The sequence below is a fragment of the Bubalus bubalis genome, chromosome 7, assembly GCF_019923935.1.
Source record: "Bubalus bubalis isolate 160015118507 breed Murrah chromosome 7, NDDB_SH_1, whole genome shotgun sequence".
In the NCBI taxonomy this organism is placed as follows: Eukaryota; Metazoa; Chordata; class Mammalia; order Artiodactyla; family Bovidae; genus Bubalus; species Bubalus bubalis.
In genome coordinates this window covers 21,904,083-21,921,904 of record NC_059163.1, presented here as the reverse complement: position 1 = coordinate 21,921,904, position 17,822 = coordinate 21,904,083, and the positions used below count along the sequence as shown (strand labels likewise).

Below are 17,822 nucleotides of genomic sequence, written 5' to 3'. Positions count from 1 at the left end.
TATTAGTGACAAGCAGAGGAAATTCCCCAATTGCTCTACTTTCAGAGAGAAAATCTTTGAATATGAGAAAGGGGTTATTGTTGAAAGTTTGAGGAGAGAAGATATGAAAAAAATTGGGAGTGTGGGAGAGAGAAAGAGCTTATCATAGACAATTACTATGTAAGTGCTATATGAGTTGGACTGTGAAGAAGGCTGAGCGCCGAAGAATTGATGCTTTTGAACTGTGGTGTTGGAGAAGACTCTTGAGAGTCCCTTGGACTGCAAGGAGATCCAACCAGTCCATTCTGAAGGAGATCAGCCCTGGGATTTCTTTGGAAGGAATGATGCTAAAGCTGAAACTCCAGTACTTTGGCCACCTCATGTGAAGAGGTGACTCATTGGAAAAGACTCTGATGCTGGGAGGGATTGGGGGCAGGAGGAGAAGGGGACGACAGAGGATGAGATGGCTGGATGGCATCACTGACTCGATGGACGTGAGTCTGAGTGAACTCCGGGAGATGGTGATGGACAGGGAGGCCTGGAGTTCTGTGATTCCTGGGGTTGCAAAGAGTCGGACACGACTAAGCGACTGATCTGATCTGATCTGATATAGGTACAAAGGAGTTTATAGTCTTTTTTTTTAATCCAGTCGTTCTAGTTTTCTTTTTCTCTAGCCAAAATCAGTCATTGCTATGTAAAAAACAATAAAAGGAATGTTGGGTTGAAACCACATTGGAATTTTTTTTCATGAGTGTGACAGGATGTGTGCAAGAAATTTGAAAAGGTATGCAAGTGAACAATTATAATGCGTGCACCATGGACTCTTAGCTGGATAAAGAGAGAACTGACTATATAAACAGAATAGTAAACAGTGATGAAACATGGTGGTTTAATGAATCAGCAGCTCAAAGATCTGAAAGGGTGCCAGCATCTGTGACCTAGAAAGATAGGAGGTAGATGTCAGAGAGGTGCATGTTTGCACAGAAAATTTTAGAATCATGTAGTTAAAGCAAGTGCAGACATGAGACTTTCCTGGTGGTCCACTGGTTAAGACTTTGCCTTCCAGTGCAGGGGATGTGGGATCAATGCCTGGTTAGGGACCTAAGTCTCCCATGCCTTGAAGCCAGAAAACAAAAACAGAGAACAAATGCAATATTGTAACAAATTCAACAAAGACTTTTAAAATGTTCCATTAAAAAAAAAAAAAAACACCTAAAAGAAAAACAAAGCATAGACACCCATTGTAGAAAATTTAGAAAATATCATACTATATGCAGTATACACATTTGTGTAAGGGTGTGTTTCTGAAGTTATTACTTTTCATTATGCATCACTGTATCAATGATATAAGATTTAATTATTGCAACTTTATATCTAATAATGCAAGTTCTGCTGTTTATTTTTCCTCTTCAAAATTATCTTGGGTAATGTGAAGTGAAGTGAAAATCACTCAGTCATGTCCAACTCTTTCTGACCTCATGGACTGTAGCCTGCCAGGCTTCTCTTGCATGGAATTCTCCAGGCAAGAATACTGGAGTGGGTTGCCATGCCCTTCTCCAGGTGATCTTCCCAACACAGGGATTGAACCCAGGTCTCCCCACTGCAGGCGGATTCTTTACCAGCTGAATGTTAATCTTTATATTTAAGGTAAAATTTCAAAGAATCAAAAGTAACCCACTGGTATTTTGCTTAAAATTTTAATACATTTATTTTGTAATAATAAATTTCCTTCAGCAATGTAATCTCTGGTTTTTTATGTTAGTTTATGTTATTTTAGAAAACTTTCTCATAAAAAGTGTTTGGAGGAGAGTTATAATTTTAAAAAAGCAGAATTCAAATAAAGGTTGCATGTGAAATATTCCAATAGGTTATTGCCAATGCAAGACCAAGCTATTTTTGTTAATTGGAGTAAAATTGCTTTACTATATTGTGTTAGTTTTTGCTGTCTAGCTATTATTGTATTTTTGTATAGATATTTTATATTGGTTTCGGTTAACTATCTCTGATTTTCTAAGTAAATTATCAGTTCATATGCAAATAAAATAGTTTTTCTTTTTTCCAGTACTTAGAGCTTCTATAATATATCCCGACGGACCTCTCTAGTTTTAACTTGGCTATTTCTCGAAGCACATGTTTTGGGGTTTCCAGGTGGCACTAGTGGTAAAGAACCTGCCTGCCAATACGGGAGACGTAAAGAGACTCGGATTCCATCCCTGAATCAGGACGATCCCCTGGAAAAGTGAATGGCAACCCTCTCCAGTATTCTTGTTTGGAGAATCCCTTGGACAGAGAAGCCTGGCAGGCTGCAGTCCATAGGGTTGCAAAGGGTTGGACACAACTGAAGCGACTTAGCATGCATAATATATACTTTTTTGGTTTTTTGTTGCTGTTGTTTTTTAATTAATTCTTACTGAAGTATAGGTGCTTTACAATGTTATGTTAATTTCTACTGTACAGCGAAGTGAATCAACTAAACATACATTCATCCCTTCTCTTTTAGACTTCCTTTCCATTTAGGTAGGTCACCACAAAGCACTGATATTACTTTCATTCACTAAAATTTCCAGAATATTTTGGATACTACAGTGAGATGAGGCATTCCTAAGTTACTCTTAACCTCATTAGTGATGCAAAAAAGAAACTTTTTTAAAATATGGATATTTTTATAATCTAAAAGAGTAAAAATAGTAAAGTCAATAATTCCCCTCAGAAATAAAATCTCTAATTGTCAAAAAATAAGCAAAATTTTTAGGTTCTATATGGTAAATACTTAAATTGCAAAATAATGGCTACCATTCTCCACTTTGTCCTTTATCCATGTCCGTTTGCAATGATACTTTGCAACTGCTCCCATCAAGAGAAGTCACTCTGCCTGCCTCTGAAACTGAGCTGCTTTGTGACCTGCTTTGGGCAATATGTGGTCATGGTGGTCTAGTCACTCAGTCGTGTCCAACTCTTGTGACCCCATGGACTGTAGCCCACCAGGCTCTTCTGTCCATGGGATTTCCCAGGCAAGAATACTGGAGTGGGTTGCCATTTCCTTCTCCAAGGGATCTTCCCAACCCAGGGATCGAACTGTGGTCTCCTGCATTACAGGCAGATTCTTTACCACTGAGCCACCAGGAATTCCCCTCGGCAACAGAATGTGGAAGTAAAAGCTTGCTGGTTCTTAGAATAAGCTTTTAACGGGAAAGACAAAGAACCATCTTCTCCATAACCCTGAGAACTGTGTGAACAGTTATAACTGTGAACAGTGAAAAGATATATCTAACTGCAAATGAATAAGAAGATATAGAATTTTGAAATAATTATCAGCATTAAAAAATCATAAAACAATTTGTATCAGAGAAATTTATAATGGAAATTTTAAAATGTTAGAAAACAATTGTTTGTCAAAACTTAGACTTCATTTAGCCAAATCATTTCTCTTCCAAACCAAAAGGATTCCCTAAAGCTAATGATTCATAAAAGCATTCCAGGATCTTAAAATTCTAAGAAATAAAAATTCTTTCTTCATTTGTCTTTTTCAGGGGGCATGCTGACAGTCTCAGGAGGGAATTACCAGAACTTAGCTTGTCAGACAGCTTTCATACCCTGAAATGGATGGTTCAGTTTTTATGCAGCAACATACTGCTTAGTATGCTTTTTTACAAGTGACTTTGGCTTCATTGTTGAAAAAGTCCGATTTCAGTGTATCAGGTTTATGTCTCCTCATTAGTGTTTGGCAAGAAAAATCAGGCAACATATGTACTCAGCCCATAACAACTTTATGAATTTGTATTTTAATCCACTTCTGGGAAAAAGACAAGCAGCCAAAGATCCAAATGATATATTAATGGTCTAAATTGTGCTTTAATTCATCTTCTCCCAACACATGAGAAGTAATGAGGACCTAACTCAGCATTCCATAAGTTTTTTGGTTCACACTTGAGGTCACAGACCATCTCAGTAAAATCTCAGTTTCCACATACTTTTTAGTATCTGAGCTCTCACTTCAATTTCAAGAATGCTTGTGTCTTGATATTTATCGATACCTTCTTCTTATGTTTTTCATTGCTATCATTTTTGTTACTTATAAATTCGTGTCTTTTGCTTCCTTGCTTGCTCAGACGTTCTGTTATCTCTGTGCGACACATAGTCTGTAACCCACCAGGCTTCTCTGTACATGGGAGTCTCCCAGAAAGAATACTGAAGTGGGTTGCCATTTCCTTCTCCAGGGGATCTTTCCAACCCAGGGGTTGAAGCTGCATCTCTTACATCTCCTGCATTGTCAGGGAGATTCTTTACCAGTAATACGATCCATCTTTTGCCTAGGTTGCAAATAAACGTAGAACAACAAAGGTCCATCAAATCAAAGCTATGGTTTTTCCAGTAGTCATGTACAGATGTGAGAGTTGGACTAAAAAGAAGGCTGAGTGCCGAAGAATTGATGCTTTTGAACTGTGGTGTTGGAGAAGACTCTTGAGAGTCCCTTGGACTGCAAGAAGATCTAACCAGTCCATCCTAGAGGAAATCAGTCCTGAATACCCATTGGAAGGACTGATGCTGAAACTGAAACTCCAATACTTTGGCCACCTGATGTGAAGAAGTGACTCATTTGAAAAGATCCTATGCTGGGAAAGATTGAAGCCAGCAGGAGAAGGGGACAACAAAGGATGAGATGGTTGGATGGCATCACTGACTCAGTGGACATGAGGTTGAGTGGGCTCCAGGAGTTGGTGATGGACAAGGAGGCCTGGCATGCTGCAGTCCATGGGGACGCAAAGAGTTGGACATGACTGAGTGACTGAACTGAAGTGAACTGAGTCATGCATTCAAATGAATATCATTTGATTTCCTGAAATACTTGTACTGGTTATAACTTGACTTATTCTAGAAAGGATTAAAGGGTCATATCTAAGGACAATGAACATTTTGGAAAATTTTCTTCTATAAACATAACATCATCATTTAGAAGAGCTCTTCAGTATATGAAGTATAGTTTTCATGTGTCTTTTGGGAAATTAACTGTGATTAAAAAGTTATTAGAGTGAATAAAACCATATACTGTGTGATTCCATTTATATGAAAAAATTCAGAAAAGGCAAGTCTATAGAGATACAGAGTATATTAGTGGTTGCCTGGGACCTGGGGATGGGAACAGGGATGAATGCAAATGGGCACAGGGGATCTTTTCTGGGTGATGAAAATTTTCTAAAGCTAGATTGTATTACACTGCACTACAAATATACTAAAAACTATTGAATTTTACACTTAAAACTTTGGTATGAATTTTATGTTATATAAACTATACCTCAATAAAGCTATTATATTTTTTAAAAGAAAAAGGTTAGTAGAGAAATTTAAAACAATTATTTATAACATTTTCTAATTCCTGTTGAAACAATCAGTCCAGTTCAGTTGCTCAGTCGTGTCTGGCTCTGAGACCCCCATGGACTGCAGCAGGCCAGGCTTCCCTGTCCATCACCAACTCCCAGAGCCTGCTCAAACTCATGTCCATCAAGTTGGTGATGCCATCCAACCATGTCATCCTCTGTTGTCCCCTTCTCCTCCTGCCTTCAATCTTTCCCATATCAGAGTATTTTCAAATAAGTTCGTTCTTCACATCAGGTGGCCAAAGTATTGGAGTTTCAGCTTCAATATCAGTCCTTCCAATGAATATTCAGGACTGATCTCCTTTAGGATGGACTGGTAGAATCTCCTTGCAGTCCAAGGGACTCTCAAGAGTCTTCTCCAACACAACGGTTCAAAAGCATCAATTCTTCAGAGCTCAGCTTTCTTTATAGTCCAACTCTCACATCCATACATGACTACTGGAAAAACCATAGGTTTGACCAGACAGACCTTCGTTGGCAAAGTAATGTCTCTGCTTTTTAATATGCTGTCTAGGTTGGTCAGAGCTTTTCTATCAAAGAGCAAGTGACTTTAAATTTCATGGCTGAAGTCACCATCTGCAGTGATTTTGGAGCCCAAGAAAATAAAGTCTGACACTGTTTCCACTGTTTCCCCATCTATTTGCCATGAAGTGATGGGACCAGATGCCATGATCTTAGTTTTCTGAATGTTGAGTTTTCAGCCAACTTTTTCACTCTCCTCTTTCACTTTCATCAAGAGGCTCTTTAGTCTTCTTCGCTTTCTGCCATAAGGGTGGTGTCATCTGCTTATCTGAGGTTATTGATATATCTCCCAGCAATCATGATTCCAGCTTGATTCCTGGCATTTCGCATGATGTACTCTGCATATAAGCTAAATAAGCAGAGTGACAATATACAGCCTTAACGTACTCCTTTCCCAATTTGGAACCAGTCTGTAGTTCCATGTCCAGTTCTAACAGATGGTTCTTGACCTGCATACAGATTCTCAGGAGGCAGGTCAGGTGGTCTGGTATTCCCATCTCTTTCAGAATTTTCCACAGTTTGTTGTGATCCACACAGTCAATGCTTTGCCACAGTCAATAAAGCAGAAGTAGATGTTTTTCTGAAACTCTTGCTTTTTTGATGATCCAATGGATGTTGGCAATTTGATCTCTGGTTCCTCTGCCTTTTCTAAATCCAGCTTAAACAACTGGAAGTTCACAGTTCACGTACTGTTGAAGATTGGGTTGGAGAATTTTGAGCATTACTTGCTAGCATGTGAAATGCGTGCAATTGTGCAGTAGTTTGAACATTCTTTGTCAATGCCTTTCTTTGGGATTGGAATGAAAACTGACCTTTTCCAGTCCTGGGCCACTGCTGAGTTTTCCAGATTTGCTGGCATATTGAGTGCAGCACTTTCACAGCATCATCTTTCAGGATTTGAAAGAGCTCAACTGGAATTCTGTCACCTCCAGTAGCTTTGTTCATAGTAATGCTTCCTAAGGCCCACTTGACTTCGCATTCCAGGATGTCTGTCTCTAGGTGAGTGATCACACCATTATGGTTATCTGGGTCATGAAGATCTTTTTTGTAAAGTTCTTCTGTGTATTCTTGCCACCTCTTCTTAATATCTTCTGCTTCTGTTAGGTCCATACACTGTCTGTCATTTATTATGCCCATCTTTGCATGAAATATTCCTTTGGTATCTCTGATTTTCTTGAAGAGATCTCTAGTCTTTCCCATTTTGTTGTTTTCCTCTATCTCTTTGCATTGATCACTGAGAAAGGCTTTCTTATCTCTCCTTGCTATTCTTTGGAACTTTGCATTCAGATGGATATATCTTTCCTTTTCTCCTTCGCCTTTAGCTTCTCTTCTTTTCTCAGCTATTTGTAAAGCCTCCTCAGACAACCATTTTTCCTTTTTGCATTTCTTTTTCTTGGGGATGGTCTTGATCACTGCCTCCTATACAAGGTCATGAACTTCTGTCCAGAGTTTTTCAGGCAATCTGTCTATCAGATCTAATCCCTTGATTCTATTCTATATTTTGTATTGAATCTATTTTATATGTTGAAACAGTAGAGGACTCCAAATAAGAAAACTTTTATTTAGTAGAACTTGTCACACTCAGGCCGAAATAAGCCTGATTCTTCAAAGGGGTTCCTATTATACCCATTCTGGATGCCAAAGTCATAACTTTATTGTCAATTAGATCCATCCTGTTTAATACCTACAAAGATTGCTTGAATTTTTACTTCAAAATGCATTCAAAGTTTTAACTGAGAATGAATAAACAACAAATGAATTGAACTGCAGCCTAAACATAATTATATGCACCTAGGTAATGGAATTCTGATATAATTATTCCATTTCCTTATCCAGGAGGAATTGACAAAACTCTTATTGTATTGTAACTATGGAAGTGACAGTAATGCAACTTTTTTAAACCAATATGTAATATTATAATTTTCTGAGCTTTTGCCATATACAAGTCATTGTTGTGTGCTGAGCAAAAACAGTCTTATTTAATTCACACAGCCACCCTAAGAGGCAGGTGTTATGACCATTTTGTAATAGAGGAAACTAAACCTTAAAAATGATAACTAACTTACTAGTGTCACAGAGTAAATAGATGGCAGGGCCAGCATTTGGATCCAGGTTTTGTGTGTCTATGCAGAGTGTTGGGATTCATGGAAGTAAGTGTGTAAGGATATGTGCCCCACTGTAGCTGAATGTCCTTAGGGAGGTTCCTCAAACTCTCAGTTCTTTGAGGTCCTACATTTATAAAATGAGGATATTAATGCTATCTAATGGGGGAGCCTGGTGGGCTGCTATCTATGGGGTCGCACAGAGTCGGACACGACTAGAGTGACTTAGTAGTAGTAACCTTTATATATGTGTGTGTGTGTGTGTGTGTGTATTTTAGAGAATTAAATGCAATGATAAATATGAAGCTAATATTTTGCTCAGAACATAGTATTTTATTAATAAATGATAGTAGTATTAATGGTAGGAGTAATTAGTATTGACTTTATATATATATACACACATTTTAGAAGGAATATATACATTTTGTAAATGAATACATTAAATTAATTAATCAAGAGTATTAGTTAACTTTATTCTAATTCTCTAATTACCTCTCAACTCTTCTGTTTCACTATTTTTTCTGTTACCCTTCCGTATGCTTTTTAATGATATGTTTTGAAAGCTATATGTCATTCCCTGACTATTACCAATTACTGTAACTCAATAGTTTTGGCTTCCCTGATAGCTTAGTTGGTAAAGAATCTGCTTGCAATGCAGGAGACCCTGGTTCAATCCCTGGGTTGGGAAGATCACCTGGAGAAGGGATAGGCTACCCACTCCAGTATCCTTGGGCTTCCCTTGTGGCTCAGCTGGCAAAGAATCCACCTGCAATGTGAGAGACCTGGGTTCAATCCTTGGGTTGGGAAGATGCCCTGGAGAAGGGAACAGCTACCGACTCCAGTATTCTGGCCTGGAGGATTCCATGGAGTGTATAGTCCATAGGGTGGCAAAAAGTGGGACATGACTGAGTGACTTTCACTTTCAATAGTTCTAATCAGAGTTTTAAAATAATTCATAATGCAAGCTGTTCATTTGGAAGGTTTTTCATTTCACTGATTATTTTATTTTACTAAAAAGTTTTTAAATATACTTTTATACATATGTACTCATACTTGGAAAGACATGAATGAAGTAATTTTCATTTTCTCTGTAAAGGTTTTTGTGAAAACAGCTTCTTGCAATTATTTTTCTAGGTTTGAAATCATAGAAATTTTAATTGAACATTTAGCTTTTCTTGAAGATAAAAAAAAATCATAGATATAATGATGACAAGAATTTCTATTGGGAAAGAAGCCATATTTGCATGTTGCTTACAAACTGGTCAAATAGGGCTAAAGATATGGGTCTGACAACACCTAAATGTGAACTTAGAAGTTTCATGCAAGACAGAAGGAAAAGATTATTCTGTTACTCTGTAAAGTAAAAAGACAAACAGGAAGAAGAGAGAGGTTGCAAGAAGGCTTAACCACAATATCATATTAGCTCCAGGTGTACCACATAGTAATTCAATATTTTCATGTATTATACTCTATACAAAGATATAACACTACATTGACTGTCTTCCCTTTGCTGTATATTACATCCTTGTAATTTATTTATTTTATACCTAGCAGCTTATGCTTCTTAATCCTCTCGATCTATTTTGTCCCCTCTAGTAACCACTAGTTTATTCTCTGTATCTGTGAGTCTGTATCTGTGAGTCTGTTTCTGGATTTTGTTATATTTGTTTATTTTTTAGATTTCACATATAAGTGAAAACATACAGAATCAGTCAACTATAGTTCAATAAAAAAGAAAGAGAAAAAAGAAAGAGGAGGCTTAACTAGTTAAATGCTTAGGTCCAAGCAGGATTTTGGATTCTTGTTTATTTTGTTATGGTTTGTTTTGTTATTTTGGGGGTTGTTCAGTCTGATTTGGTGTAGAGACTTGCTGGATTTTGCAGGAACCTGATTAAGGGCACAGGACTTATGAATACAGAGAGGCATTAAGAGTTTGAACAATCCACCCAAAGACACACAGCGAACATGGAGGGAATCACACTTACACCCAGTTTGAATTTACTTGAAGTTATCTCATTTCAAAAAAACCCCAAAATCTCAGAATTCACAAAAATCACAGAGCAGGCTCTTATTTCTCAAAGGCTGGAGAAGTAAGATTTCAAATTTATTTAGATTTCTATGGATAGAGGGCCTTTTAAAAAAAACTTTTTATCTTGTATTGGGGTATAGCCAATTAAGGGCTTCCTTGGTGATTCAGACGGTAGAGAATCTGCCTGCAATATGAGAGACCTGGGTTCGATCCCTGGGTTGGGAAGATCCCCTGGAAGAAGACATGGCAACCCATTCCAGTATTCTTGCCCTGAGAATCCCCATAGACAAAGGAACCTGATGGGCTACAGTCCATAGGTAACAAAGAGTTGGGCACAGCTGAGCAACTCAGCACAGCACATAGCTAATTAAAAATGTGATAGTTCCAGGTGAACAGTGAAGGGACTCAGCCATACATACACATGTATCCATTCTCCCCCAAACTCCCCTCCTAGTCACCTGCCATATAACTTTCAGCAGAGTTCCCTGTGCTATACAGTAGGTCCTTGTGGGTTATCCATTTTAAATATGGCAGTGTGTACGTATCCATCTCAAATTCCCTAACTATCCATTCCCCTCATCCTTCTCCCTGACAACCATAGTATGTTTTGTAAGTCTATGAGTCTCTTTCTGTTTTGTAAGTAAATTTATTTGTATCATTTCTCTTTAGATTCCATATATAAGGGATGTTACACAATATTTCTCCTCTGGATAGAGAGCTTTAATGCACATGGGAGGAATATATATATATATATACAACAAAAGTATATTAACATATATATATATATAACAAAATGATACATATTTTGCTTATTGTTGCTTGTATCCAACTAAGTCAGACTTAGTCGCTCAGTCATGTCCAACTCTTTGCAACCCCATGGACTATAGCCCACCAGGCTCCTCTGTCCATGTGGATTCTCCAGGCAATAATACTGGAGTGGGTTGACATGTCCTCCTCCAAGGGATCTACCCAACCCAGGGATCGAACCCAGGTCTCCCGTATTGCTGGCATTCTAGACAATCAGTAACTTTACCCATAAGAACATTAAACACTAAAGATGTTTAGGCACTTGACTAAGTTAAAAGCTAAATAATCAAGCTTATATAATATTTTATAATCTATATTCTATAATATTTATGGGTTTATTCCCTTTAATCTAGAACTTAATAATAGATATAAGTTTACTACAATGCTCATTTGTGTCCAACTCTTGTAACCCACTAGGCTTCTCTGTCTATGGGATTTCCCAAGCAAGAATACTGGAGTGAGCTGCCATTTCCTCCTAAACTCATGTATTAATGTATGTTGCAAGTTAGTTTTTAGATTTTATCCACTACTCGTATTTGTTTTTAGCAGAAAAGTCAGTAACAATATCTGCTATGCTATTCTGCTGGAAAACTGTCTGGTCCATCTCTTATTTTACTTGCTTGAACTCCAAAATCACTGAGGACAATGACTGCAGGCATGAAATTAAAAGACGCTTGCTCCTTGGAAGAAAAGTTATGACCAACCTAGACAGCACATTAAAAAGTGGAGACATCACTTTGCCAACAAAAGTCCACACAGTCAAAGCTATGCTTTTTCCAGTAGTCATGTACAAGTGTGAGAATTGGACTATAAACAAGGCTGAGTGCGGAAGAGCTGATGCTCTCAAACTGCGGTACTGGTCTTTTTTTTATATATAAATTTATTTATATTTTAATTGGAGGTTAATTACTTTACAATATTGTATTGTGAGCCCTTTGGCCAGCAAGGAAATCAAACCAGTCCATCCTAAAGGAAATCAATCCTGAATATTCATTGGAAGGATTGATGCTGAAGCTGAAGCTCCAATACTTTGACTACCTGATGTGAAGAGCTGACTCACTGGAAAAGACCCTGATGCTGGGAAAGATTGAGGGCAGGAGGAGAAGTGGGCAGCAGAGGATGAGATGATTGAATGGCATCACCAACTCAATGGACACGAGCTTGAGCAAAGTCTGGGAGACAGTGAAGGACAGGGAAACCTGGTGTGCTGCAGTCCATGGGTTACAAAGAGTCAGACACAACTTAGCAATTGAATAACAACAGAATCTCATTTTGAAAGACAGAGACAAAAATAGAGAGAAACAGAAGAGCTTTTTGTTGTTGTTATTGTTAATAGAGTTCCATTTTGAAAGTAGAGGACTTATTCTGGGCCTTTTTTCCATCTCCATGTCCCTGCATGACTTGCTAACATCAGGAACAGCCATGATGGAATAAAGATTATAAGTACCTTTCAAACAGCATATGAAATATTAATAGACCATGGCCTCATTTAAGTTGGGATAGCAACACTAGTTATTGCTTTAGTAGTGTGAGAGTTTCTGGAAGTCTCTTTGAGTTACTAACCATTTGGATTTTGTGTTGTATAAACTAAAAGCTAAGTGACTAAAAGCGTGGAGAAATCTATATAAATTTAACTGAGAGTTATGTAGGTGTAATGAGAAGGACTATGGATTGAGTCTAATTTGACCACAGGAATAGTAATGAATGTTTGTTCATCCAGTCATTTCTGAAGGAAACATCACTAATCCAGCACAATATTCCTTCCTCTTGTGCTAAGAAAGGGCCTCAGGATTCTTCTTAGCACAGTATTCTCAGCACCCAATGCCATACCAGAGTAGGCTGAAAGACTACATCAGCAGAGTAACAAATAATTGTAAATTATATCTCTGTTTTTCCATTTTTAAGTTGGCATGTTTTTAACAACATATTTTCATAAGTGTAGCAGGGAAAAGAATTATTTCAATTTTCTAACATCACCCTTTTGGAAACTATGCTATCTAAGGTAACCCCTGTAAGTGCTCCCTATAATTGACTATACAAAGACCCAACAAGTAACTATCCAGTAATTGCTCAAGAGGAAAAGGAAATCTTATTTACAGATTCCTCCAAATATAGAACTTCGCCATGAAACTCTACACTTTGATCTAGATTTGGAAATGAATACATTATAAGCTTTTCCAATTACAGTTAGAGTTTTGTCTTGTTTTTTTTCTCCCTACCCCCCACCCCCACCATAGAACTTGAGATCGATGTGATTTGGCTTGACAGAGAAAAGACTACACTTCTTCCATTTCCGTTATCTTATTCCCACTTTAGGGCCTTTCTATCAACTGTTCCCCTTGATTTATAGGCTCCTATGCAGATGGTCAACACCGAAATCAGATTGATTATATTCTTTGCAGCCAAAGATGGAGAAGCTCTATACAGTCAGCAAAAACAAGACCAGGAGCTGACTGTGGCTCAGATCATGAACTCCTCATTGCCAAATTCAGACTTAAATTGAAGAAAGTAGGGAAAACCACTAGACCATTCAGGTATGACCTAAATCAAATCCCTTATGATTATACAGTGGAAGTGAGAAATAGATTTAAGGGACTAGATCTGATATATAGAGTGCCTGATAAACTATGGAATGAGGTTCGTGACATTGTACAGGAGACAGGGATCAAGACCATCCCCATGGAAAAGAAATGCAAAAAAGCAAAATGGCTGTCTGGAGAGGCCTTACAAATAGCTGTGAAAAGAAGAGAAGCGAAAAGCAAAGGAGAAAAGGGAAGATATAAGCATCTGAATGCAGAGTTCCAAAGAATAGCAAGGAGAGATAAGAAAGCCTTCCTCAGCGATCAATGCAAAAAAATAGAGGAAAACAACAGAATGGGAAAGACTAGAGATCTCTTGAAGAAAATTAGAGATACCAAGGGAACATTTCATGCAAAGATGGGCTCAATAAAGGACAGAAATGGTATGGACCTAACACAAGCAGAAGATATTAAGAAGAGGTGGCAAGAATACACTGAAGAACTATACAAAAAAGATCTTCATGACCAAGATAATCACGATGGTGTGATCACTCACCTAGAGCCAGACATCCTGGAATGTGAAGTCAAGTGGGCCTTAGAAAGCATCACTACAAACAAAGCTAGTGGAGGTGATGGAATTCCAGTTGAGCTATTTCAAATCCTGAAAGATGATGCTGTGAAAGTGCTGCACTCAATATGCCAGCAAATTTGGAAAACTCACCAGTGGCCACAGGACTGCAAAAGGTCCGTTTTCATTCCAATCCCAAAGAAAGGCAATGCCAAAGAATGCTCAAACTACCACACAATTGCACTCATCTCACATGCTAGTAAAGTAATGCTCAAAATTCTCCAAGCCAGGCGTCAGCAATATGTGAACCGTGAACTTCCTGATGTTCAAGCTGGTTTTAGAAAAGGCAGAGGAACCAGAGATCAAATTGCCAATATCCACTGGATCGTGGAAAAAGCAAGGGAGTTCCAGAAAAACATCTATTTCTGTTTTATTGACTATGCCAAACCTTTGACTGTGTGGATCACAATAAACTGTGGACAATTCTTCAAGAGATGGGAATACCAGACCACCTGCCCTGCCTCTTGAGAAACTTATATGCAGGTCAGGAAGCAACAGTTAGAACTGGACATGGAACAACAGACTGGTTCCAAATAGGAAAAGGAGTACGTCAAAGCTGTATATTGTCACCCTGCTTATTTAACTTATATGCAGAGAACATCATGAGAAATGCTAGGCTGGGTGAAGCACAAGCTGGAATCAAGATTGCCAGGAGAAATATCAATAGCTCAGATATGCAGATGACAGCACCCTTATGGCAGAAAGTGAAGAGGAACTAAAAAGCCTCTTGATGAAAGTGAAAGTGGAGAGTGAAAAAGTTGGCTTATAGCTCAACATTCAGAAAACAAAGATCATGGCATCCGGTCCCATCACTTCATGGGAAATAGATGGGGAAACAGTGGAAACAGTGTCATACTTTATTTTTTTGGGCTCCAAAATCACTGCAGATGGTGACTGCAGCCATGAAATTAAAAGACGCTTACTCCTTAGAAGGAAAGTTGTGACCAACCTAGATAGCATGTTCAAAAGCAGAGACATTACTTTGCCAACAAAGGTTCGTCTAGTCAAGGTTATGGTTTTTTCTGTGGTCATGAATGGATGTGAGAGTTGGACTGTGAAGAAGGCTGAGCACCAAAGAATTGATGCTTTTGAACCGTGGTGTTGGAGAAGACTCTTGAGAGTCCCTTGGACTGCAAGGAGATCCAACCAGTCCATTCTGAAGCAGATCAGCCCTGGGTGTTCTTTGGAGGGAATGATGCTAAAGCTGAAACTCCAGTACTTTGGCCACCTCATTCGAAGAGTTGACTCATTGGAAATGACTGATGCTGGGAGGGATTGGGGGTAGGAGGAGAAGGGGACGACAGAGGATGAGATGGTTGGATGGCATTACTGACTCAATGGATATGAGTCTGGGTGAACTCTAGGAGTTGGTGATGGACAGGGAGGCCTGGCATGCTGCGATTCATGGGGTCGCAAAGAGTCGGACACGACTGAGCAACTGAACTGAACTGAACTGATGCTAGGAAAATCCCATGGATGGAGGAGCCTGGTAGGCTGCAGTCCATGGGGTCGCTAAGAGTTGGACACGACTGAGCGACTTCACTTTCACTTTTCACTTTCATGCATTGGAGAAGGAAATGGCAACCCATTCCAGTATTCTTGCCTGGAGAATCCCAAGGACGGGGAAGCCTGGTGGGCTACTGTCTCTGGGATCACACATAGTCAGATACGACTGAAGCGATTTAGCAGCAGTAGCAGCATGCTAGATCTCTACATGGCTTACCTCTTCAGCCTTCAAGTCTTGGCATAAAGATCTTCTCAAGGTCTTTTCTGATCACTCTACCTAAAGTAGCCTTTAACACTATGAACTTCTCTAGCCAATCATCTTCTTTATTTTCTTTATGACACTTATCACTCACTGTAAGCGTTGTTTTCTTTTCATGTCTATTGTCTACTTCTGCTTACCTCAACATAAGTTCCAAGAGATCAGACCTTTACTGCTCTGTTTATCACTGTATCCGTGGCACATTCAACAATGTCTAACATGTTGTAGCCATGCAATGATATTTGTGAAGGAATTAAGGTAAAGGAGAAATATGTACTTTCTGTATATTTTTGACCTATGGAATTAATTTTGTTAAGAGATTTCAACTTTTAACTGTTAAAGAGGAGAGACCCCATTTCTATTTTTGTAACAGAAAATATATAGGTGCTCAAATGGAAAAAGAATGTAGTGATTCTTTTCTTTTAATCAGAAGGACAGACACATGAGCCTGGGTTTAATCTGAGTTTTTCAACTTACTAGCTGTATAAGGATGGAGAAGGCAATCCACCCAGTACTCTTGCCTGGAAAATCCCATGGGCAGAGGAGCCTGGCGGGCTGCAGTCCATGGGGTTCCAAAGAGTCAAACACAATGGAGCAACTTCACTTTCACTTTTCACTTTCATGCATTGGAGAAGGAAATGGCAACCCACTCCAGTGTTCTTGCCTGGAGAATCCCAGGGACAGGGGAGCCTGGTGGGCTGCTGTCTCTGGGATCACACAGAGTCAGATACGACTGAAGCGACTTAGCAGCAGCAGCAGCTGTATAAGGAACTCAACTTCTTTGTTTCTCAGTTTTTAAGTTAACAAAATGATGACAAAGAAAAGACAATAAGGTTGGAAAAACACATTACAAACACTTAAAATAATGTCTGTCATTAGGAATAAATTATTAAATAAATTAATAAATGTATTTCAAAAACTGAAAATAATGTATTACAAACACTTAAAATAATGTTTGTCCTTAGGAATACTTCTAGAGTTATTTATTGAAACTGTTATATACAATTACTGTAAGTTATTTAGTGTTAGTTGCTCAGTCCTGTCCAACTCTTTGCAATCCCATGGATATAGCTTTCCAAGCTCCTCTGTCTGTGAAATCTCCAGTCAAGAATACTGGAGTGGGTAGCCATGCCCTTCTCCATGGGATCTTCTCAACCCAGGGATCAAATCTGGCTCTCCCCCATTGCAGGCAGATTCTCTACTATCTGAGCCACAAGGGAAGCCCTCAATTGCTGTAAATGAACATTATATGCATATTTAGTTAACTTATCATGAATTTCTTCACTGTCAGGAGAAAGTAATAATACCTATAGGCTCATTGTAAGGATGAAACGTAAAGCCCTTAGAATAAGCTGTAACACACATATCACTCAATAACTGTAGATTTTATTATCATGTAAAATTTACTCAAATGACTCTCATTCACTTACTCTTTCTCCATTCTCTGTTTTTCTGTGTTACTAGTCCGTGATTTTTATTCGTGACAAAAATTCTCATGGGCAGGAGGTGTCAGGATACATTGATTATGCCCACAGGCTGAAGACTGAAGATTTTGAAGTCTACTTTAGTGGAAAGAAACGACTTCTTCCAAGACCCACAGATATGAGGTAAAGTGTAACACATTTCTCACACCTTCAATAAGAGAACAAGCTTCTCAAGAGTAAAGATAAAGGTTATTTATATTCTGGAACTCCAATGTATATATAATAGGAATGTAGTAAGAGTGGTTGGAATAAAAAAGTAAGTAAATTTTAAAATGGGGACTGAACATAGATGCATATTTTCCACTATCAGGCCAACGAAGGGAACTCTTCAGAGATGAGATAAGCAAATTCTCAGTGACATTTTTAAATGATAAGTAGAACCTAAAAATTGCTAATCTCACAGGATCTTGCACCACTTGGGACTTTGCCTGTCTAGAAGCCTCAAGAGAAGTCCAGGGAATACATTTTCCTCTCACTTTTTTTTTTTTTTTTTTTTTTTTTTTTGTCACCAACCAAAGTCCAGGCCTCTGAGTAGCTCACGCTCCTTTATTTTCACCATTGGCCTATTTGGATATTTCTTCTACTCATGGTTGTTTTTACTAAGCCCTACCC

The 17,822-nt window shown here is 38.4% G+C and overlaps 1 protein-coding gene across 2 annotated transcripts in view; it reads left to right on the top strand.

The window, feature by feature from the left end:
- The window catches only part of CFAP299 (cilia and flagella associated protein 299), a 707,989-nt gene that overhangs the window by 570,675 nt on the left and 119,492 nt on the right, over positions 1 to 17,822 (top strand). For both annotated transcript variants that reach the window (XM_025289842.2, XM_025289841.2), the window contains exon 4: positions 17,191 to 17,333. In XM_025289842.2, coding sequence (XP_025145627.1) covers positions 17,191 to 17,333 — 143 coding nt within the window. The remainder of the gene's footprint in view (positions 1 to 17,190; positions 17,334 to 17,822) is intronic.